The 22,862-nt window shown below is 44.5% G+C and overlaps 1 protein-coding gene and 1 long non-coding RNA gene across 2 annotated transcripts in view; one reads left to right on the top strand and one right to left on the bottom strand.

The window, feature by feature from the left end:
• SLC22A15 (solute carrier family 22 member 15) overlaps nt 1–5,419 on the bottom strand; it is a 41,126-nt gene extending 35,707 nt beyond the window's left edge. The window contains exon 1 of the mRNA XM_063148378.1: nt 5,290–5,419. Within this exon, the coding sequence (XP_063004448.1) occupies nt 5,290–5,376 (87 nt within the window). The 5' untranslated portion in view covers nt 5,377–5,419. The remainder of the gene's footprint in view (nt 1–5,289) is intronic.
• Nucleotides 5,030–22,598, top strand: LOC134414174 (uncharacterized). Its single transcript, XR_010026685.1, has 3 exons — nt 5,030–5,319; nt 16,794–16,910; nt 19,945–22,598. It is a non-coding gene; the product is annotated as an uncharacterized LOC134414174 (long non-coding RNA).
• The last annotated feature ends 264 nt before the right edge of the window (nt 22,599–22,862 follow it).

Below are 22,862 nucleotides of genomic sequence, written 5' to 3'. Positions count from 1 at the left end.
TAAGGCATGTCACAGCCCAGCATGGTTGTTTTAGGTTATCTTCAGAAAACACTACAATGTCTGCATCAGCTGCATTCATATTTTTAATGTTATATGTCATATGTTATATATATTTATAACATATATTTATGTTATAAATATAATAACATTAATGCAGGTGATTGTCCCTCTTAAGTAAGTTAGTTATGGATCTGAAAGAAGGACAGAGACCAAGGATTATTGGCTAGCACCACTGAAATCAAATGTCATGTGTGAACCAAAAACTACCTTTTTTTCTTGAAAGATTCCCCCCACCCAATTGAAGTAAATGGTAGGATCTGTCTTCACTTAGCAGTTTCATCAGTTTTCAGATGGAAATATTCTTAGCTAAATCAGTAGCAGCACATCTTTATGCATCAATAGCTTACATACTCACACCCACCTCATTTACTTGTCCTCCCAAAGAGAAGTATGCTATACCAGAACAAGGATTTATATTCAGCGATGCAAGTACTCTAAAAGCCTTCATCATATTTACATGGAAAGCAACAACATCCTTCAGAATAAGCATGCTCTGACTAGGATACAATGCACAAAAATATGTGACAATACAAAGCTTTCCTTAAGAAAAACATTTGGGTCCCTACATTTTATGTTTGTATTCATGCCACATCTAAAGCCTCTCCTCCACGGAAGTGGCTGCACATGTCTGACACACATTCTGCAACTGCTTTATTGAGAATCAGACAGACTTAAAATTCATACTTCTCCCACATACAGAAAACAAAACAAACATTGAGGAAATCAAACTCAAAAAAGATTACACAGAAATTCTGAAAATCCTTTTTATATCTGCCACCTTGCTCACTTACCTTTCAGACACCTGTACTTGAACTGTGTCTACGTTACAGTGCAAGTAACTTTGGGTAAACACCGTCCCTGTCATGATGCCCCTGGAACAACTGCAGCACACTATACCAGAGTGGTAATGCAATTTCTGAAATATCCCTCTCCTTTCTTAATTTTAAATTGTTCATTACATTTCCAGTTTGTTTTGCTCTTCCTATTTAGATAAGTTCAAATAGTATATATTATCAAGGACTGGGAATAAGTTGTTCAATGTACAGTTGTTCAGTTCTGGCTGGTTCAAAGAAAAGTTTAAAAGATTCAAGCAAATGTAAGTATTAAAAGAAGATTCACTGACCAAGTATTTCATTACTGTCATTGCAACTATAGAGTGATGTCTCATGCCATTAAAAGAGGTAGAGTATGTACAGGGCATAAATAAGAAATGTCAAGAAACAGGCAAGGCTACATAGGGGATCACACCTGCATCCTGTCTGAAGACAGACATTATTCCTTCTGAGTTATTTCTAGAGATCTGGAATGTAATTAAGCCACATGCCCCAGAATGCGCTTTCCCTCAAAACATTTGTGCAGAGGATTAAAGACCATCTTTGTGCACTGGGATGTTGTAATGACATAAGTCATACATGATATTGTGGTCATTAATAAAGTGATGTGAGCAACAACACTCATTACAGCTGCACTGCATCACAAACAGTTTAAGGCAAAGGTGTTATTCAAGCAACTTGATGTAACTATCTTAACTGTTTTTACATCCTCCTCTCAGTTAGTAAGGAGTTCCCAAGATGGATGGCAACAACCACCCTTGGTAATTATCCATATTACTGTGCAAAGCACATTACTCAAGGCAAAGACTTTTTCAGCTGTGCAAACAAGAACTCCCTTCTGAATTTTAACATGTTTTTTAAAGCCTTTTAGTGGAGACACAGTAAGAGCACATCTCCATTCTGTTTGGGCTTGGGCAATCCTGTAGCTCCAACTCACTGGCACAGGCCAGACTCGTTCAACCAGGTATGTTGAACCACAAGAGACAAAAAAACTTTTTATTTTTAAGTATGTTTGTGTGCTCTCAAGTATCTGATCATGGTGTGGGATTTTGCTCACATTGCTACACACACTAAACACCAAAAGACTATTCTTTAATAATACTTCAGTATAATTTCTTCAAAACGTTGTGACAACCTTTCCGGTAATCAACAGGCATTGAGTACTTACTTTAAGCTCAAAATAAAGTCCTAAGTATTTTAAGAGTTATCAGCTCCCTTTGTTTCTTCCTGACTTTCTTAAAAATATACGAGCAATGCAAGACTAATCCAGCCTTAATTTCACATCATTAGTCATTCTTCACATTCTTCAGGTAAGTCTTGTGTTTCTGTAACTCCATGTTATTTGGAAAAACATTTCTCTGTTGTCAGTCCATTATAAAGTCAGCAACTATTGCTATAGAATACACCTAAAAATCTTCCAAATTCCTATTAACTTGATAGCGAATAAGCCAGACATACCTTGATATAATAACAGCTCAGCAGGTTAATGAGTAACAGCAGCAGGTAGCAGAGGATAATAGAAATCAGGGAGGATGAAAGAAGGAGCCCAAAAGACTCACACTTTGTCTAGTTTTACACTGATAACACAGAAAAACATTTTTCTAATTAGAAGCAACGTGGAGGTTTTTGCCAGAATGTCAGTAAGCTCATTCCACATATCAAGTATCCGTTCACTCAAGCTCACCTAAAATTGACTCATGTGGAAAGTCTCACCCCTACAGACAGAAGTGTTTGGTAGAGCTTGACACAAAGAAGGTATGTGAACTAAACTATGTCCGTAATTAGAATTCAGAGACCAGATACACTGGTGTATCACTAAGGCTAGCTGGTGCAAGTAGCTTACTGTAGAAATTTATATTTAAAAAACCAACTAAAATGAAGGAAAGTACTTATAAAGTATGAAACTCAAAGAGATTAATAACATGCAAAGATGAAAAAGCATAAAAGCCTACAACAAAAGCAAGTGCACCTGCCGGGAATCTTACTGGGAAGGGAAAGCACAAAGTCTAAGGTCTGGATATTGGCTACAAAGATGAAGGGACTTGACACAGCAGACAAATATTTTCACACATTGGGTGTTCTTACCTTTAAGAATGTAGAAATATTTTTTATACCAACAGGCCAACATAAAGATATAGGCCAGCTGCGGGAGCACATGGAAGGGGACAGGGAAACTAGCAACAAAATGGAATAATCATGGCACAGCCAGTGATAGACTACCAAGAATTCTCATTCTGCTGCCACATGCTGCATCTAATCCACTACACGAGCCCATGATTTCCTAGATCTACATTCTACATCACACACACAAGATACATCACTTACCTTTGGGTCCATCCTCCAAAGGCTGATGATAAACCAGACAAAAGATTAACACCACTCGTGGAACCTGCCTTCAGCCTTGCTCCCACACCTCCCAGCGACACATTATGTAACTTGGCACCAATAAAGGAACACAAAGAGCAATCAACCACCCAAGCAGGAACCAGATGAATAAATCCAAATCTACCAATGAACTGAAAGACAACAAGCTTCACATCTAAACTCCTTACAGACTCCTATGCCTGCATGATCTGAAGTAAAGAAAGCCTACGAGTTGGAGGATGATACTCAATTGGTACAGTTCAAGAATTAAAGATAACATGAGAAGAAAAAAAGCAGACCTGCAAACCTGCTATCCTTCTTTATTTATTCTGAATTAGTTCCAGGATTTGCAAAGACTTTTCTGTTTACTTGTCCCATGAGAAATGCAAGTTAATCCATTAAAAACAAAACAAACGAACACAAACGTTATGGAACAGATGACCCATACTAAAAATTCTGGAAATTGACAGAGCACATGGTTTGCAGTTCATTCCAGAATGTGACCAGCACTGGAAAAAGAAGTAACTACTGCCTCCTTAATTCTTAATCTTCAGTGAACATATACATTTACTAGCCAGCTGGCCAGCAGAATAAGCAATGTCTAAATTCAAGAATTTATCAGCTAAATCATATAAATAAGAAAGAAAAGAAAGAAAAGAAAGAACGAAAAGAATGAAAAGAACGAAAAGAAAGAACAAGGAAATAGAAACCTACAAAGCTTTTGCTGTTTATCATCAAAACTTTGCAACCCAGTATAGAGCTCCCATCCAACAGGACTGGGCATCTTCATCTTCTTTGGTCATCTCATAAAGCATCTTAATATTTTGGTCAGTCTAGGGGAAGTAAGGGTTGCCACGAAAAGACCTCTTCAGTCTCACAGCTCATGACTGCAGTTCTTGATTAGTACAAAATGGGTCAGCAGAGGAGGGAGGACACTTACATTCCCCTCTTCCTTCCTGCAACTATTAAATTGCCACAGTGGAAGTAACCCAGCACATATCAGCCTAGCTGAATTCATGACAACGAAGTTTGTGAAGCTAACATGGGGTAAACCAGACTTCTCTCAGATTCAAACCATACTTCAGTCCTACGCCTGACTGTGACAGTTCATGTATTATTCTTGTCTTCCTTTCCTGTCCTCACAGGAAAATGCACAAAGATGAAACGAAATTGAAGGGTGACAAACATGGCTGCAGAGCACATCAGTTGTACATGCAGGCTCTGAAACTCTGTCTCCAGAGAGCCTGTCTCTTCTAGAGCACTAGAAGAGTGTTCTCTCCTCTAGCACTCTACTGTTATTTTGGACTCCACTTCTATCACGAAACTCAAGAGAGTTCCAGCTTTGTATCTCGCAAACCTGACTACCCAAAATGCAGGGCCTCATCCAATACCTAATGGAGAGACACTGCCCCTGTACTCTAAGAGTTAAGTCAGGTCAAATCAAAGCACCATAAGCAATCATCACCTGTCAGCTGGTTACACGAGAGCTTCTGCATACAGAGGTATCAGTGACCACCTGTCACTTTATCAGTGACAATCAAGCCACATGCAACCTAGAAATTCCCAGCCTAGCCCATAAACTCCAGGTTGCGCAGGATTCCCAGCAGAGCCTCTTACAGAACTCCACGTCTTCCAGTCCAGGTCACGGAAACCTCCGTTTAACCTCAGCCAGCCCTTCACCTGACCAGCTCCTGAGGTGTACCCGCCCAGGAAATGCGGCGCAGAGAGCATCAGCTGCCTGCCCCAAATTCACTCTGCCCAACTGCGCGCTGCCTTTGGGCAGAGCTCACCTGTGTCCCAGGAGCGCAGCAGCTGCTGCAGGACAGACCCAGAGGGGAGGACGTGTTAGTGCCACAGCAGCCCCCAGCAGAAGCCCTCCCACACCAGCCGTCGCAGCGGACAGCACTCCCCGCAGGGACATCCAGCCAACACTTTGGGAACAGCTGTCCACCGCAGCCAGAGCCTCCCCCTCCCGGCACTGCTTCCCCCTCGGGACAGGAGACGGGAGCGGGCGGGAAGGGCGGCCTCTCACCTGGAGGAGCACGGCCAGCAGGACGCACAGGTACACCTGGTAAGGGCCCATCTGCCCCACCAGCGGGAACGCCTCCTCCACCTCCATCCCGCTCCCCGCCCGCCGCGCAGCTCCTTCGAGCGGCCGCCGAGCAGCGCATTCCCGGGGCGGGGCGGGGCGCGGAGCGGCGGCCGGGCCCTCGCGGAGCTGGAGCAGAAGGAGAGGGAGGAGGAGGAGGGAAAGGAGGGAAGGGCGGGAGGCGCGATGCGGCGCTCATGCGCAGGCTCCGGGGAGAGCAGCCGGGATGCGGCCGCCTCCCTCCTTCCCGGGCGCCCGGCGGGGAAGCGGAAACGCGCGCGGCCGCAGCGCAGGCGCGCGGGCCGGGATGCAGCGGTTTGGGATGGGGCGTGAGGGGCGGCGGGCGGCGGCAGCGCCTCGGGCCGGGCCCTCACAGTGAGCTCGGCACTGGGGGATGTGCCTCCTGCCGTCACACCTGGGCACAGCTCTCGGCAAGGGGAAAGGGCACAGAGGTGTTGCCTCTGCACCCTGGCTTAGACCAGGGCAGCACGCTGGGCGAGAAGGCTGCACTGGGTCCGTGCTGGCGAGGTGTTCCCGGTTTTATGGCATTGTCCGCGTAGCAGCTGCGCTCCCGCCGTCCAGGGTCATCCAGGAAGGCACAGTGGAGTCCGAGTGTGCGCTTACCGTGGGAAGCTGTACCCACACAGTTAGCTTCTGTCAGTTCACATCGGACCCCAAAATGCTGACACACCTCAGCTGTGGAATACTCTGTAATGATGCTTCATAGCCTACCTGCCGATAGTTGGGGAAAAAAAAAACCACCCGAATCTGACATTCTGCCATAAGGCTATTGTGTAGGTGCCACTAGAGGTCAGTTCAGCACCCACACAAATCTTGCTGTTCTTGATTTAATGCCTGGTAAGGACGTGCCTCTCTCCGTTACACCAGTTTCCACAAAACTGTAGTTGTAGTGTATTTTATGGAAAAAAAAAAAAATGAGAGCCTACATGGGGTAGAAGTTCTCACTTAGACATGGGACTAGTTTGGGAAGGAGCATGAACTCTACTGCATAGAGAAGGGAAGGGAGATAAATACAAGTGAAATAGGCATCTTGCAAAATGACAATGATCTTTTCATGGTCCATTTTCATTACACCTTTACAATATAGCTCCAGGAACACGAAACAAGTTATATTGTTGAGACTTTTTTAACGTAGCGGTACCGAGAAGCAGCAGCAACATCTTTATGCTTGTAGCTTTTATTGTATGAACAATAGAAAGGAAGAGAGTTGTCATGAGCTATGACCTTTAGGACCATGCCAGAAGCCTGGGAAATAATACCATTTCTGTGCTGAAAAAATCTTGGCAAATCGACAATCATCAAAGCAATTTACTCTTAAAATGAAATTCACCTTTGCCCTAAGCACTTCTTTTCATATTTGAGGCTTAGTACAGATTGATTAAAGGCAAAACAGCAAAGGATTTCTGAAATGTCAGGACCTTTTTGCTGTTCACCCAACTGCACTTGTCTCATTTTATTGCTCAGCTAAGATGTGGAGGACATGTCCTTGTGTTTGGGAGTTCTGCACTCATCTCCGCTGCATCCTTCCCATTCTTGCCAGTTCAGCCACACTTTGTGGCAGCCACAGCTTTATTCCAGCTTGTCCAGTAACAGGGAGCTTTACCATCAACACCCAGCTCCTCCCTGGCTCTTGAGCCAAGGTGAACAGACCCTGGGGAAGAATGTGGTACGTGTCAGGACTGTACTGCCCCCCGAGTGCACCCTGCATTCCCCGGCACTTCTCATCTCTGTCGCACTTGGGACCTCCAGCAATCCTGCCTGGGGGTTTTCCTCCCTATGCTCCCTGCTTGCTTACAGCATTCCCCAGGCACTTCTCATCTTTGTCTCACTTGGGACCTCCAGCAATCCTGCCGGGGGGTTTTCCTCCCTATGCTCCCTGCTTGCTTACAGGCACCCAAGCTCCAGGCTCTGCCTGCTATAGGGGCAGCAGTTAAGAACAATCAGCTTTCTGCATTCCCCTCCATGGGGTGCTGCCTTCCAGATGATGCCTCTGCTCTGCTCCTGCCACGCCTCTGCTGAGATAACACCTCTGATTCAGCTTCCAGGCCTGACCATAGTGAAGTTACAGCACTGGCCTTACAGGTGTCAACACTGTGCAGCAATGCCCTGTGCCTGGGGAAAACAGCTGTCAGGGAGCTGTCTCCTCTGGTGCTGCTGCTTCCCAAACTGAGTCCAGCAGAGAGCCATGAAGGGGATTAAGGGACTGGAGCATCTGTCATGAAAGGCAAGGCCAAGAGATGGTACTGTCTAGCCTAAAGCTAAAAAGGCTCAGGGAAGAACTTCACAATGTGTGTAGAGAACCTGATGGAAAGGAATGGAGAGGAGGAGCCGAGGCTCTTCTCAGTGCTGCCTTCCAACAGGACAAGAGCCAATGGGGACAAGTTAAGAAAAACTCACTGGCAATGAAAGGCGAGTGTCCCATGAAGCCAGTGGTCTTGGAGATGATTGGATGCAATATTTAGAGGTTTCAGTCAACAACAGTACTGCACTCCACTTAGCCAATGATCTGCCCTTGCTGGAGCCCTCAGATCTTCCCAGAGAATTACTGTCTGTGAAGTTCATTAATGTACAATTTGCTACCTCCTCCTCCTCATTAATAACTATGTCAAATAAGACTACTCTTAATACTCCTGTCTGTGGGGAATTTTTATTTTAATGAGAGCAAATCAGGCTTCTTACTCAGCCATAAATGTGGTGCCCTCTAGGTTTTTCCACATCGCTCCCAACCCTTTCTCTGTTACTACTGCTTCATGGGTTTGTTCCATTAGAGACTTACACATCAAATTCATCTGGGCAACCCAAAACTGAGACAGCTGCATGGCTTCTTTTTCAGCCTTTCTGAAATAATAGTTCCTGATATATTCTGCTCTTTTCTGTCTGTATGTAATGATGACCCAGAGCATTCAAAGTACTAGATATATGTAAATGCAAAGGGATAACCCTAAGCTATGCTTCTCTCTGGGAAACAAACAAACAAACAAAAATTTAAAATAATAATAATAAAAAAGTAAAATCCGTGTTTTAGAGCTAAAAACTCATTCTGGTTCACTGATGTTGTTTCCAGATTTGCTATATTCATTTGTAGTAGATTCTGATAATGGCCAGTCATTTTTCTTTGGAAACACAATCAACAGTAGTTTTAAAAAAGACCTTAAAAGAACTTCTGATGTTCCCACCTTCTGGCTGGGGATTGCTTACCCCCATTCAAAGGTGTCCACACAAATTGTTGATTCAGCAGTTGGCACAGTGAGATCTGAAGACTTCTTCAGTGAGATCTGAAGAAGTTCTGTTCCTGATGGAGGAAGTTTCAGGTCATCCATGAGTGGATAGTGTGAGTTAGATATGAGACTCTGTAGCCAGGCTGCTGTAGATGACAGAAGATAAGCGGGTTCAAGTGAAGGATCAACAAGTACTAAACAGTACAAAATTCCTCTGAGGTTTATCTAAAAAAGGAAACACCTCTGGCTCTGAAAAGTCCCCAGGAGCCAAATTGTTCAAAGCAGATATCTGAAGGAAATATTTGCCTTCTCTTGTGATACTCCTATGTAGGCATTAGCTTTGGGCCACAGCAAGAGACAGCGTTTGGGCCAGAAAGGACATTTGCAGTCCTGCTGCCAATTGTGCAGTCTTGCACTTCATCAGGTTCCCATCTCCTCATGGCCTCCACCCCCACCTCACAGGAGGTTTCCACCACATCAGCTGTGCTGAATGCTGAGCATTGAATGGCAAAAGACCTGAGGTCTGACTGCAGCTGTGAGAATGGCAGTGAGAATGGGAAGAGAGGTGGAATATAAAAGGGTTGTGGTTCACAAAACCTGTTACTATTAAACAAGTCCAGGGCTAAGAAGGGGTCCCTCCTTTAGGATGAAAATAAAGCAGAGGTTCTCTTGATCTCTTAACTTCATCTGGTCCACAGCACAATGACAGGAGCAGTCAGAGGGTTGACAGTATCTGCCAGAATGCTTGCCTTTGCTGGCCCCCTGTTACAGAAAATGAAGATTTTTTCCAACCAGACTAATCAGCTGCTCGTTGCAGCTGGCTTACCCCATAATACTATGCAAAGCTAGCATATGGCTCATTACAATATACCCTGACTAAGTGTGCAGCCAAACAATCCACCAAGGCATTTTTGCTTCTCTGATGTGTTGTTTGCACTTTTTGCAAACAAAGCAACAAACAATTCCTTTGGAGGCACTTTTCAATTTTAGATGAGGCTTGGGGATACTGAATTTCTGTCTGAACTGCGAATGATGTTAAAAGCTGATTCCCTGTCCCTTCCTAGACGGACAGTTGTCTGTTGCAAAACAGATCCAGTTCAGGTTCCTGAGAAATCGGAGCTTGTTCACATATCATGTATCTCTGGCAGGGGATAGTTGCTCTCAGGATGTCTCCCCTGGTCATGCCTCAAAGTGCACATCTGTGACCAACACCTTCTTGGCCAGAAGCTGCTGTAACTCTCAACCCTGCTCAGTTTCCCATCACTTAGACATTGCCCAGTGTCCATCCTGGGCTGGGAGCTCTGCTTTCATCACAAAAGGGGGTTTCAGGTTTGAGAGGGGTTTCAGGTTGAGCAGAGGAGTTTATGAAGCCCACCTCTGTGCTTAAACATAGTAAAATCTTAGACATTAAAAAAAAAAAACAAAACAGGGTAGTCTTAAGAAGCAGGATTGGCCTCTGTGGCCTCCCATCACTGAGTGGGACAGAGATGGCAATGTTGAACATAAAGGTGAATGCTTGTACCTCTAAATGTCTCTGTTGAACAGTTGAGCCACACTGCCTTTGAGAGAACCCATGTGTTCTCTGTAGGTTCTTTTCTTTCCAAGCAGTCATCATTTGGCTGCAGTACTGCTCATAATCTTGACATTTACACCATTCATTCTCTGCCATATCACCAGCATGCAAAAGACTTGTTTGGACCATGCCTCGCTCTGGAGACTGATGAAGATCCCAGAGAAGTAAGCAGAAGCACTTACAGGTGGTTTGTCTGGCAGAGGCAACAGCACTCTGGATTTGGAGGCAGAGAGGGCATTCGGCAAGTGATAGCTTTTTCACAATTCCCTCAAAATGCAAAAATTAAGGATAACCTCATGGATTTCAGCAGCTATTTCTATCCCAGGTGTGCCATGTAGTGCAGTACTGGTATTCTGCTCAGTATGTTTGACCCCCCCATTAAATTTCTTAATCATCTCTGCTGCAGGTTATCAAAGGAGTAATTCACTTTCAACAGCACCTCCAAACTGAAAAAATAAGGCTTTTGTTCCTGTCCTGCTCTTACCAGAGAAGTGTGATAATTTAGGAGCACCCCTCAAAAAGGAAGGCGTAAAGTCAGCCAGACACCAGGCAAGTGTTGCTGAGTATAAGGTAGAAGCTCATAGTCAAAATTATCAGAAGTTTGGAGACCTAGGAGCACTGTGGCAGCACCATGGGAAGTCTGATGAGGACTTGCTTGTTGGACCTGATGGGCAGGCACAGACTGTGTTATATGGACTGCAGGCTCTGCCTGGCACTAGCTCAGGGCTATCCAAAGTATGATCTAAGGAAACATGTAGATGTACCTTAGGCTTCTGCACACAACAGGGGAAGCATGCATGGATGATGGGATTCTGTATATCTAGCTCTAGACATGGGAGGTGCAGGATACTCATTATGTGAATAAACAGAATTCCACAAAGAGGTTTTTTATAGGTAGTTATAGGACATTTCCCCAGCAAACAGATTTGCACCTTGGGAGAGTTCCAAAATCACAAAGGTCTTGTGGACTTTGTTTCTCCAAAGAACTGTAGTTCTCAAAGTGATCTTGTAGAGCATCTACAAAAGATGTTGGCAAGAGAAGACCCTCATTCAATAATACCAGGAAGGTACAGTAACACAGTCTGGGTTTTGCAGCAAAGAAGTCTTTTGAAATTTATGCATCTAGGCAGTGGAAGAAGATAATCCCAGGTGCTTCCCTTGCTACCCAAGGAAAAAGGAGGTTTCAAGTCATCCTTATGTTCTGACATCGCAGTTCATTTGTGGGTTAAAAAAAGACACACAGGGCACAGTTTCATAGTATCATATAATTGTTAAGGTTGGAAAAGACCTCTGAGATCATTGATTCCAACCATTACCCCGGCACCGCCATCTTTACCACAAGGCCATGTCCCCAAAGTGCCACTTCTGGATGGTTTTGAGCATTTCCAGGTCCCTGCGCAGCCAGTTGCAATGCCTGACCACTCTTCCAGCAAATAAATTTTTCCTAATATCCAATCTAAACCTACCCTGGTGCCACGTTTCTCATGTTTCTGCTCGGCACCCTCAGCAATTGGCACTTAAGGTAAAAGAGCAGGGTGGGAAGGAGGCAAAAGCGAGCCCCTCTGTGGTCAGAGGCTCCCTCCCAGCCCCCAACTCTGGCCCGACGCGGGTGGAACAAACGGGAGGGCGGAACCCTTCCACCCAACAGAAGGCAGGAGCCGAGGAAGATGCCTAAATCTCTTTTCAGTTCGGGACAAAACCCATCAATAAGTGACCAGCTGGCGGCGGTTCCTGCGCGCCGCGAACAAAGAGCGGCTGCGGCGCCGGCGGGGGCCGGCAGGGGGCGGGCGAGCGCTGCGCGCCGGGCGGGGGCGCGGAGGGGCGCGGAGCGCTGCGCGGGGCTCTGCGCGCTCCAATTGGGGCCCTGCGAGCCGCTCGGGCTGGGCGGCACTCGAGCATCAGCCCTCTTGGCGCGTCTCCTGGAGCATAGGGCATGACAGCAACTTGCACATCTTGCTGCTTAAATGTGCTATTTAAATAAGGCACGGCTGAAATCTGGGCTTGGATGCTGTTGCCTGGATTAATCGTTGACAGAATATGAAAGCGGTCTCGTCGGATATTTCTGGCAAAAGATATGCAAATTTGCCATTCAGACTTGTAAAGATCTAGTTCTTAATTGCTATGACTATTAGTCACTGTGCCCATCACTACATCACGCTATTCCAGCACAGAGCTGTGATGTACAACAAAAGCCAAAGAACATTTTTCTACCAGAGGTGAGAGCAGCAGCTGCTCTGCAAAGGGTTGACTTCCACAACATGGCAATGATAAGTACCAGTCTTACCAGTATATCGTCTCTTGGCCATGGTGGTCATGTTTTCCAGACTGCTGGAGTGTTTTAAATCGCCATAACAGGTACAGAGTGGCTGCAAAATTTGTCTATGTTGGCAAAACCTAAGAGAAGGGCAGAATGAGACCCTTCCCAACTCTAAATCACATAGCTGAATTCCTGAAGGTAAATGCATGTGGCAGTTTTATACGTTTTTAAGTTTCTGGGCTACTGCGCAGAAGCAATTTTATCTTGAGTTAGTGTAGGCTGAATGGGAGAAATCCTTTTAGAAAACTGAAATGGTAGAATCCAAGTCTTATGCAGCAAACTCAAAGACTTTTTAGAAAATCTGAATGATGCTAAAATCTGAGAGTCACTCTTGTCCTCCAAATAGAGAAGGATTTCTCCACATTAAAAATACATGATCTTCTGAATCAACATGTTCTAGAGGAATTCAAAATACATTCAGCAAGAGGCAACCACATTTCTGGTCTTTCTGGATTTGTATGATAAAGGAAAGGGAGATCTTATTTCCACTAGTATTTCTATCATGTAAAATTATGGGTGATTTCCTGAACAAACATGGTGACTCTGCTGCATTCATTCCAGGACAGTTTCTGTACTCTGTAGGTCTGCTGGAAATGTGAATGCCTCTCCAAAACATCATGTTGCTGTTCTGGGTGTATTTCAGTAAAAGTTGTTACACAGCTCTATGGGGGTGGGTTTGGATGTCTTCCTCAATCCAGAGTCAAAGGCCACTTCAGTTCCTATAAGTGTCTTATGGCCACAGGAAAAGCCTATGTTGGCCAGAGTGGGCTGTCTGACTTGGAAATGAGCTCCTTCTAAGATCCAACTAATCCCATTGACCCTTGCCAGTGTCATTAGTATGCACCTCATATAGAAGTAAGTGTAGAGTGTCTCAACAAAGATCAGTCCTGTCTCTCCCACTGAGAAGTTGCAGATACCAAGGGAAGACTATGGGCAAGGTGGAAAGTTTACCACAACATTTCCCAGGCCCCTTTCCCAGTCTTCTTGCAATGCGTGGCTGGTTCAGCCACAGCTGATGCCTTCATGCCTAGCAGGTCTGGATAGGTTCTCTTCCATTGTCCAGTCCCTTTTGAAGTCCTGCCCACTCTTTTGTTCACTGTGTCTTGTAGCAAGGATTTCCACCATGTCACTGCATGTTCTTTGAAAGAGGACCTCCTGTTGTTATCCTGACACCCGCCACCTGCCAATGCCTTGTTCTTCATTTGGTGAAATTGGAGGAGATTTTGCATCTTCCATGCCACTTATAGTTCTGTAAACTTTCACAGAATCACAGAATGGTTTGGGTTGAAAAGGACCTTAGAGATCACCTAGTTCCAAACCCCCTCACCATGGTCTTCCACTAGACCAGGGTGCTCAGAGCTTCACCCAACCTGGCCTTGAAAACTTCCAGGGATGTGGCATCCCCAGCTTCTCTGGGCAAGCTGTTCCTGTGCCTCACCATCCTGAGAGTAAAGAATTTCTTCCTAATATCCAATCTAAATCTCCTTTCTTTCAGTCTAAAGCTGTCCTCCCTTGGTTTTCACTACATGCCCTTGTGAAAAGTCCCTCTCCAGCTCTCTTTTAGGCCCCCTTCATCAGGTACTAGAGCTGCTTTAAGGTCTCCCCAAAGTGTTTTCCTCTCCAGGCTGAACAGCCCCAGCTCTCTGAGATTGTCTACTTTGTTACATCTGCTATTGTTTTGGGACAGTGCACTGAGGAAGGATAACCTGGGAAAGCTCCTCAGCTGGAAGCGCAGGGGAAAAGTGCATAAAAGGTTCTCAGATGTGTGATTTTCTGTAACCAGGTCCCAAAGTGCTTCTTTCAGTCCAGAGCTGGCCGTTTGGAGCAATCTCAGTTAGGACAGTTGATATAAATGAAGTAAAAGCACTTTATATAAGTAAAAGTGAAGGAGAGCATTTTTGCTGTCAAAAGTGGTGCGTGCTGAATTCAAGCTACGCAGAGCCTTCGTATCTACACACTTCTAGAAGAGGTTGCAAACAATGTTCCTGCTCAGTTTCCTCCTTCTGTGGGAGCTCTGGACTGTGAGAACAATCCATCCAGCTGAGTCTGGTCTCCCAGTCTAATTCTTTCTGGTAGTATCAAGCATGCATTTCTTCTCCCCAAAATCTGGTTATCCACAAGCTGTACTTGTCAGTTGGCCTCAGACCCTGCAATTCTTGATGGGATTGCTCTGCAGATTTGCTCTGAGGATTGCTCACCCTCAGACTGATCTCCAGGAGACCTGTGTGGAGCCAAGGAAAGAAGTTTCCTGAGCAGGGGACAGTTCACACAAGCAACTGTATTAGATTTTGGTGACAAACAGCATCAGTAGGAACTGACATCAACTCCAAGCCCCAGCAGGGAGCTGGAGAACTTCCCTTCTTCAGTTTCCACTGCTGGCATTCAGGGCCTGAGGCCTCCTCTTGGAGACTGGGTTCATTCTCCATCACTTAGCTCCTCATTGACTCAAACTGCCAAGGAGGACATCTGGTAGCAAAGGGAGGTGGTGCTCTTTCTGAGGTGGAAATACAGTGTCTTTATTAGCTGCTGCATTTAGACTTCTAACTAATTTCATCTAGGCCACTGAACAGTTGGAGAATGACAGCAACTCCACTGAGTTTTGAGGGTACAAGTGTACCTAAAGGCTTCAGCTGTATTAACATGTTTGGCTACTGTGTGACAGATCTGCCGTGGGGTATGAATTCAGGGATGGCATTCTAAGAGGAGCTGGCATTTTTGATCGGTTCGTTGGTCATGACACCTGAGGCAGGAGTTTGCATAAGTCTCAAACCCTATTTCCAACGCCTTTAATGATTGCAGTCACTGAAGTGCATTGTGTCGAGGGGGCAAAGGCTCCATTTGGAGGGATAAAGGAAGCACAAGTGTGAACAGCTGCGTTACTCTTCAGTGAGCCTGGGATATGCATCCTAACCCCAGGGTGGGCAAGAGAAAGGGCTCCGAGCTTCACAGCAGAGATAAACTTCCTCACTGCCTCCCAGTTTATTTTTCAAATGCTCACGTGTGAGTATGGGGAACTGAATTCCACCCTAAATTACCAAATCTCCTAGGGGCTAGAGTGGAGCAAGAATTCAAAAGTCAGTTTTAGGAGTCTTAGGGAAATGGACACCATAAGCAAAGCTGATTTTTGTCAGCTCTGTGAGATGCACAGAGAGTCAGCAACAGTGCTGGAAGACGTTATGAGATCTTTTTTCAGATCTTTTGCCAGTTGTGAAGTGGACTGCCACTATCCCTGGTCTTTTTGCAAAGACTGGGCTGGCAACCTTCCTGCAAGGAGGAGACCAAAGTTAGAAAACTCACAGGATAGACACATTAGGACAACAGATATCTGGGAGGATAAAATAAAGTCCCTGTAGGGATTTGATTTTAAATAATTTGTGAGATGCACAGGGAGGCAGATGGGTTTTAAACAAAGATTGTAGGGACCAGCTCATTTCTCAGTCAAAGAGTACCCTGATCCTGTTGATGCTTCAGATGTGTGCCATTTTTTATACCAAATGGAAAAAGAAACCCGACTTCTTGGACTTGACTTGCTTTGCTTCCTGTGAAATATGTTTCTAAGGATCAGTTTGTGGAGCTGAAAGAGATGCATGGGACATGAATGGAACATGGTGCAGTGAAGCTAACACACCATAACATTTCCAGTACTCTGAATTGAGTTTCTCTGCATGGCACAGTGCGGACCTGGCAGTTCATTCAAAGCCAGCTTACAACTCTTAGACTTGATATGCACTTGCATACCAGACTCAGCCATTCTGGCCTTGCTAAGCAGGACTTTGATTGTTGTTTCTTCACTGAACATTTTTTTCTCAGTCAAAAACTTCATGTCAGTTCAGCCCTGTTCCATTCAAGTTACAGTGTTGAGAGAGGGAAAGCTACCAATGTTTGCTTTCTGTAATGAGAACAATAATGTTGGAAGCACTAATGAAGAGAAGGAAGGGTGTTTTCATAGAAAACATGTTGCCTACGTTCCATCTGAGAATGCGAAAAAACTGTGGTTGCCAGCTCTAAACTTGACAGGTTGCTGCCAAAACAGAAGCATTGCCAATAAAAGCAAGGAGAGATTTGCTAAGAATACAGGCAGAGCTGATTTTGCTCTTCGTGAGTGGAGAACAGTTGGAAAGTGATTAGTCCACAGTGCCACTTGAAACAACTTTATCATATGTGCCATATGGACTTCAATACAAACTTCTCTATAGTTTAATACTTGCTAATAAAGAAATCAACAGAAAGAAGCTAAGTGAGAAAAGTTACATCTATGTCTATGTAGACTGAAAGCGAAAAAGCGAAAATGGAAATTCAGAAGGGGTTTTTTTGGCAGAGATGCACTGCTAAACCTACAAGCAAATAGTCAAGAGGTGAGAACCACAGATCTGCCCATGGGAAGGACAGGAAAACTAACAATCAGCCAGCATGGATGAATCACCTCCCAGGAAAGGTAAGGCAACACTTGAAGTAAATACAACACCCCCTTCCTCAAAACGTGCTGTAACTTTAGTTATCTGACCAGAGTTCTGTGTTCTCCTCTGTCATTTTCTGGCCCATCACGCCCACTTAAATTACATTACCAGTTACATTATATATGATCAGTTAAGTTATATTTCTAACACCAAAAGAAGGAATCACACTCCATAACTGAAACAAAGATCTATATTTTCAGTTATTTGAAAGTCAATAAAGACTTGTCAATTGAATCAATTGAGTGCTGTGATCAGAGGCAGGTCTATCTTCTATAAAACACTTGAGCAAGTCAGTTCCTAGATTTTAGGTCTGGGGATTTAGTTTTTCTCTATACCAGGAAAATCTGGGGTCAGACCTAGATAATCTAAGATATTTTCACCCCACAAGTCAGAACGTAGCTTTTGCCACCCATTCTGTCCATCCATCCATCCATCCATCCATCCATCCATCCATCCATCCATCCATCCATCCATCCATCCATCCATCCATCCATCATTAATGCCTCTAAGCAAGATTTTTTTAAATACACTCATAAATTGCTGATTTCTGTAGAGTTCCAGTTAGGATTATTTATGTTCCATTTCCAGTTATCTGTAAATAAAATGTAACAGCTACAAAGACAGCAAAGGAGGGCAAAGGCAGAAATGGAAGAGAGAATAGTCAAGAGGAGCTTTTTAAATTAAAAGAAGTTTTTCCTTAATTCATGCTATATCAAATCCACATGAGACTTTGGGATTTTTTTAGATTGGAAAGTTTATTGAAGCAATTTGAATTTTCATTTTGAAGTTTATCCCTTTTCTCATCAACTAAACATCCTCACGCCATGCTCAGTACTTAAAAGATCTATGCATTTATCTAGTGTCAGTCTCAGATTATCCAAGCAGCAGCAGACAAGCCATTTCACCTCTGTGCCTCCATTCCTCCTCTTACCCTTCAAGAGGAACCAGAGTATTCTTCTTGCCTACATGCTAGGATTTTCCAGAACCCGCATATTTCCTTATTTTGTCACTGATCCAAAAGCCACTTAAGGTCAATGCAAAGATTTCAACTGATCTTTGAGCTTTATCTTGGTTTATAAATATACTCACTCTGAAGCCTTTGGACAAACAGCACTGTACAAATGCACTGTTGGTGCTGCTGCATCTTACACTGTCTCCCGTCCCTTCTTTAGCTGGCGATAGTCCCACAGAAGACAGACTGAGTGAAAGCCAAGTGTCAAGCTCCAGATTTCACCCATTGTCTTCTAAAACAACTGAGTTGTAATGCAAATTGTTCTGCTTTGTTAGGAATGAAGTGCAGCAACTCAACAGAAGTGTTTATTCTCAGGGATATTTCTTGATAGACAAGCTGTATTGCACCCAGGCGGGGAGATTTAGCTTTTTGTTACATCCTAGATGGTGCAAGCCGAAAGGGAGCTTCCCTAGTGAGCAGAAGTATCCATATTTCCTAAGCAGGGAAGGCAATGACAGTTTAAAGCCAAACTCCTGTCAGACAACAGGAAACCTCCCGTTAGCCTCAGAAGTGCCCAGATTTATCTAATGAATCGGCAGCACAGGCAGGGAACTGACCCAGAGCTCACATGAGCAAGAATATCTCTGCAGATTGGCCCCATGACTCTGCTCCTTCTTTTAGCATTGTCTAAACTCCTTGCATTCATTTAGCCATGTTGATGAATGGCTGTCGACTTTCGCCATTCATCAGTGCTGAGGCTGGGAAACGGCGTGGAGGCGCTTCTGGCCTTTTCAGTCCCATTTGGTTTAACACTCATCTGCTGAGGTCTCTGTTTAGTGCTTAAGGCCCTGACAGGAATCTTTCTGTGGTGAAGATCCAGCACTAGTTAATACTGGAAAGGAACCCCGCCAGACAGAGAAACCCTGCAATGCTTCCTCGGTGTCTCCCAGGCTAGAAGGGTTTACCTCTTAACAAGATCGCAGAGATGAACAGATGTGCCCTGACCCGAAAATTCTCAGCGTTTTGATCAGTGTATTAACACACAACACTTGAATTGTCAAAATCATTTACACCTCCAAACACATTCCTTTTGCCAGGCAGTTGGAAGAAGTGTGTTGAATGTTTAAACAAAGGCACTGACCTGTGTGTGAGACTCAGCAAGCTCTTTGGATCGCTCACCCTGTAATATTGCTTGTCAAAGCAAGACAGAGGTAGGAGTTCCCAAGTCTGAATTGCCACTCTGGAGTCACACAATACAAAACAGACATTTCTTTCTGGCCTAGAAGTGGTGTCACGTGCAGAGAATCTTCTGTAAGTTCATGCAAGTGCACTGTGTCAGGTGGATAAGCAGGGAAGGTCAATCATACTGCTCCTCAAGGTGTTTCCCAGGGCTGGGCAAGAGAGGCAGCATTTATGGTCAGATAAAAGTCAGAAATCAATAGGGTTTAGGGTACATTTCTATGTCTGTTAATAAGCAAGATCATCTTCAGATCCTTTTACAGTAGTGTGTTGCATCATTCTTCATTGAGTGTGGAAGGGCAGAGGTTGAAGATTTCAGTTTCTGTAGCCTGAGATATTTTGTAGAAGCTGCCAATGTCTTATTTCTCTCTATCAAGTGATCTACCAAAGCCATCAGTTCATCTTGGAGAGGATCCAGGGAATAAGAAAGAAATGGGTAACAATAACTCATTATTAAACCTGGGTTGTTGACTCCTTCCACCAGTGAGTAGTTTAGATATCAGGGATCAAAGGCGTTGCTTCCAGCAGGAGGCATTTGCACACACATCTGTTTGGCACTAATAAAATAGCTGCTAGACAAAGTGGAGACTCCAGCCTTTGAAACCTATCCATCTGTTGTTTGGGGCTGAGGGCTCACAGTTCCTTGGGCAGCATTTGGAGTGATTTTGAGGATCCAGCAAAAGACATCTTTTCTGATGTAGCAGTCTGTGTTGAAGTGGGAAGGAAATATTGGAGGAACTGCTAAGTCAGTTTGCACATGTATTTTAATGCTATTTGTAAAAAGATGTCTCATCCCTAAGGAGACTTCTTCTCTTTTGTAGCTGGAACCTTTCTGGTTCTTACCCAGTGAGCATGTGGCAATATAGAAGAGGATGACTGCCTGCAATCCTCTGAGATCTACAGCAAGAGTGAGACTACATGGAAGGAAAGCATCCTGCAGAAATGGTGCAGGGGTAGTCTGCTTCAAGTTTCAAAATTATGTGCCCTAGCCTGCAACGAAGTGTTCCTGCTTTGATTTTTTTTCATCATTGGTTATGGGGCACATGAACACAGAAGTCAAAGCTATCCCTTTCACATCTCACTCTAGAAAAAGGTTAAGTAGTGAGTGAGATACAACAAGAGTACAAGTTTACAAGAGTAACACACCCATACCCCCATGATATAGGGAAGCCTGCAATATATTTGGTGAGTACAGTAGCCCCAGTGCAATAAGAACTGAGAGGGCTGCTTTTAGGGAAGTTACAATGTATTATGCTTGTACAAACATACCACGCAGAATAAACATAGGCAGAGGAAGAAACATCAACAACAAAACTCAGTGAGCCTCACTGAAGATCCTGCAAGTGATCCTACCTGTGAACTGGGAGAACTCCAGCTTGCCCAAAGACACAAACCCAGAGACAATTCAGAGAAAGCGTAGCATGGGGTCCTGAACTGAACAAAAAGCAGCATCAAAACCATGGCTGATACAGAAGAACGTGTATTTTTCAGAGCTAACAGTTTTCATTAAGCAGGAAAGCCAAATAATAAACCATAATCCAGGACACATCCCACAGAAACAATTCAAGAGATAAGGTGGATGACATACAGGTCATGAGCAGGTGTGGAGGATGATGGAGAGACAGCACCATTTCACTTCCCATTGAGAGCTCTTCTGCAGAAGGAAAGCTGTATAATGGATGTTAAGGTACATGACACAGACTTCCAGTGCAAAGCATTTCTGTAGTGTGACAGCAGAGACAGGGAGATTCACATATGCGAGGCACATCTCTGAAGGCTGCCATTCAGCTACCATTGTAGTAACTCTGCTCTGAGATCAATGACCAATGTGATTTCTGCCGGACTGCTGACCCAGCTGCCATGCAATACTAAGAAAAATGATAAGCAGGAAAATGAGCTGGGAGAATTATATCCATGTGCTGATTATGCATTGGCCAGTGGAAGGTAAATGCAATTCATAGTAGAAAATGCATTATTCTGTACAAGAAATGGCAACCTATTATGCCCCGGAAACAGCTAAATATCCTGATCTCAGGAAAGATTCAAAGAAAGCAATATGCTTTAGAAGAGTCAAGCAGACCCAGAACAGCATGCAGAATTTCAGTATTGATGTGTGTAGTGTGCTAAAGCAGTGTTACCTGGGTGCCAACATCTCCCTGAAGGTTATAGACATGATGACTTATTTGTCTCTCTAGATCTGACACAACAACGTTGGGCCGTTTCTCCTGGTAAGTTGGCTCCTTCCATTCTCCTGGAAAGCTGGCTGCTTTTTATTGCTATGGAGTTGACCAAACAGGATGTGCCTGACAGCACCAATACCCGTCCAGGAGCAGCATGAGAAGGGCTGCTCTGCTAAGGAGGGCAGGCAGGAAGCTGGGCGTGACCTCAGCATAGTCAGAACAGCACCTTCACCCACACGGTCTCTTAGTTCTGGAGCAGGGCAGAGCAATGGCAGTCCACTGCCTGGCCTGGACAAGATGAAGAGGTCAGAGAGCTCAATCAGAAGCTGCAGGAGATGTGGTCAGAGCTAGGGCAAAGCTGGTTACAACACAGGTCTGGAAAACCAGCCAGTGAGGCAGGGTAAGGCAGAGGCACAGCTCAGTCTAGATCTGGGCATCTGTGCCCTGAGCTTACCTTGGGTCTGTGGCAGACAGCCTAACAAAGGCTGTGTGAGATGCTGGTATTCAGTTTATTGTATGGGATCATGGGGGAATGCCAGAACATCCTTGTCATATGTGAGGATGAAGAGGTTATTGTAGGTCTTATCCAGCTCTGTACCAAAATACTTCAAGGAGGTGAAAACCCTTCAACACTAAGATAAAGTTAGATAGTAACCCCTTTGTGCCATCTGTGAGACTAATGAAGCTGAGAGTTTTGCTGGCCTTGACTATAAAGCCAGAAAACAATGAAGAACATCTACAGATGTTTTCTGACAACATGAAGAGAAAAATACAGTGGCAAGAAGATTCCTGGCTCTATGACAAAAATTAAGTATGCAGTCTATTACAATTCATGTTCATACACAGCATTAAAATTATAATTTCTGCAAATGGCTGGACTCTTAGAAACTGAGATACATTAAGGATGTGACGGAAATCAAGGACCTTATGAGAAGATGCAAGAATCAGGCCTCACACTTGGTTTCAAGTGCAAATCTGGGTATATAATTAAATCAAACATACTTCATGTCATCAGTACACACCTAAGTCTGCCTTCACTGAGGGCAATGGGAGACACAGTTTCCAGCCTGAGGCTGCCACCATGATTCACATGTACCATCACAGCTAAATGGATGCATCAAGAGGAAGGAAAACATCCATCTGAGAACAGGAACAGTGCAAACAATGAGTAGGAAAGGGATCCAAAGTCTGGCAGATTTGAAAGGCAGCAATAAATGTTCTTCTAGATGGGTCTGTGTGTTGGTACTGCAGGGTTTGGCAAGGCAGCAAACATTCAAACAAAACAGACCATCAAAAGCAGCTATAAAGCAAGAAACAGCAAGTTGTGTGGGCCATGGAGCTGTGAGTGCAGGCGTGGAGCAGCTTGGGCTTTGGAGAATGCACTAGGAAGTCTGTCCAGCCACATGCAGACACAATGACTGCTGTTGCTGCAATGCCTCCAAAACAGCTGGTGTTGGTGAAGCACAGGTTTACTCTTAGAAACATTGCACTTTTCTGTGCTGTGGGTCCTACTAAGCAGTGCATGAAGCAATATCTAAAGCTACAGTCCAAGCTGAACA

Source organism: Melospiza melodia, chromosome 2 (assembly GCF_035770615.1).
Source record: "Melospiza melodia melodia isolate bMelMel2 chromosome 2, bMelMel2.pri, whole genome shotgun sequence".
NCBI lineage: Eukaryota > Metazoa > Chordata > Aves > Passeriformes > Passerellidae > Melospiza > Melospiza melodia.
The sequence above is the reverse complement of the archived record's forward strand: the minus strand, read 5'-3'. Positions and strand labels throughout refer to the sequence as shown.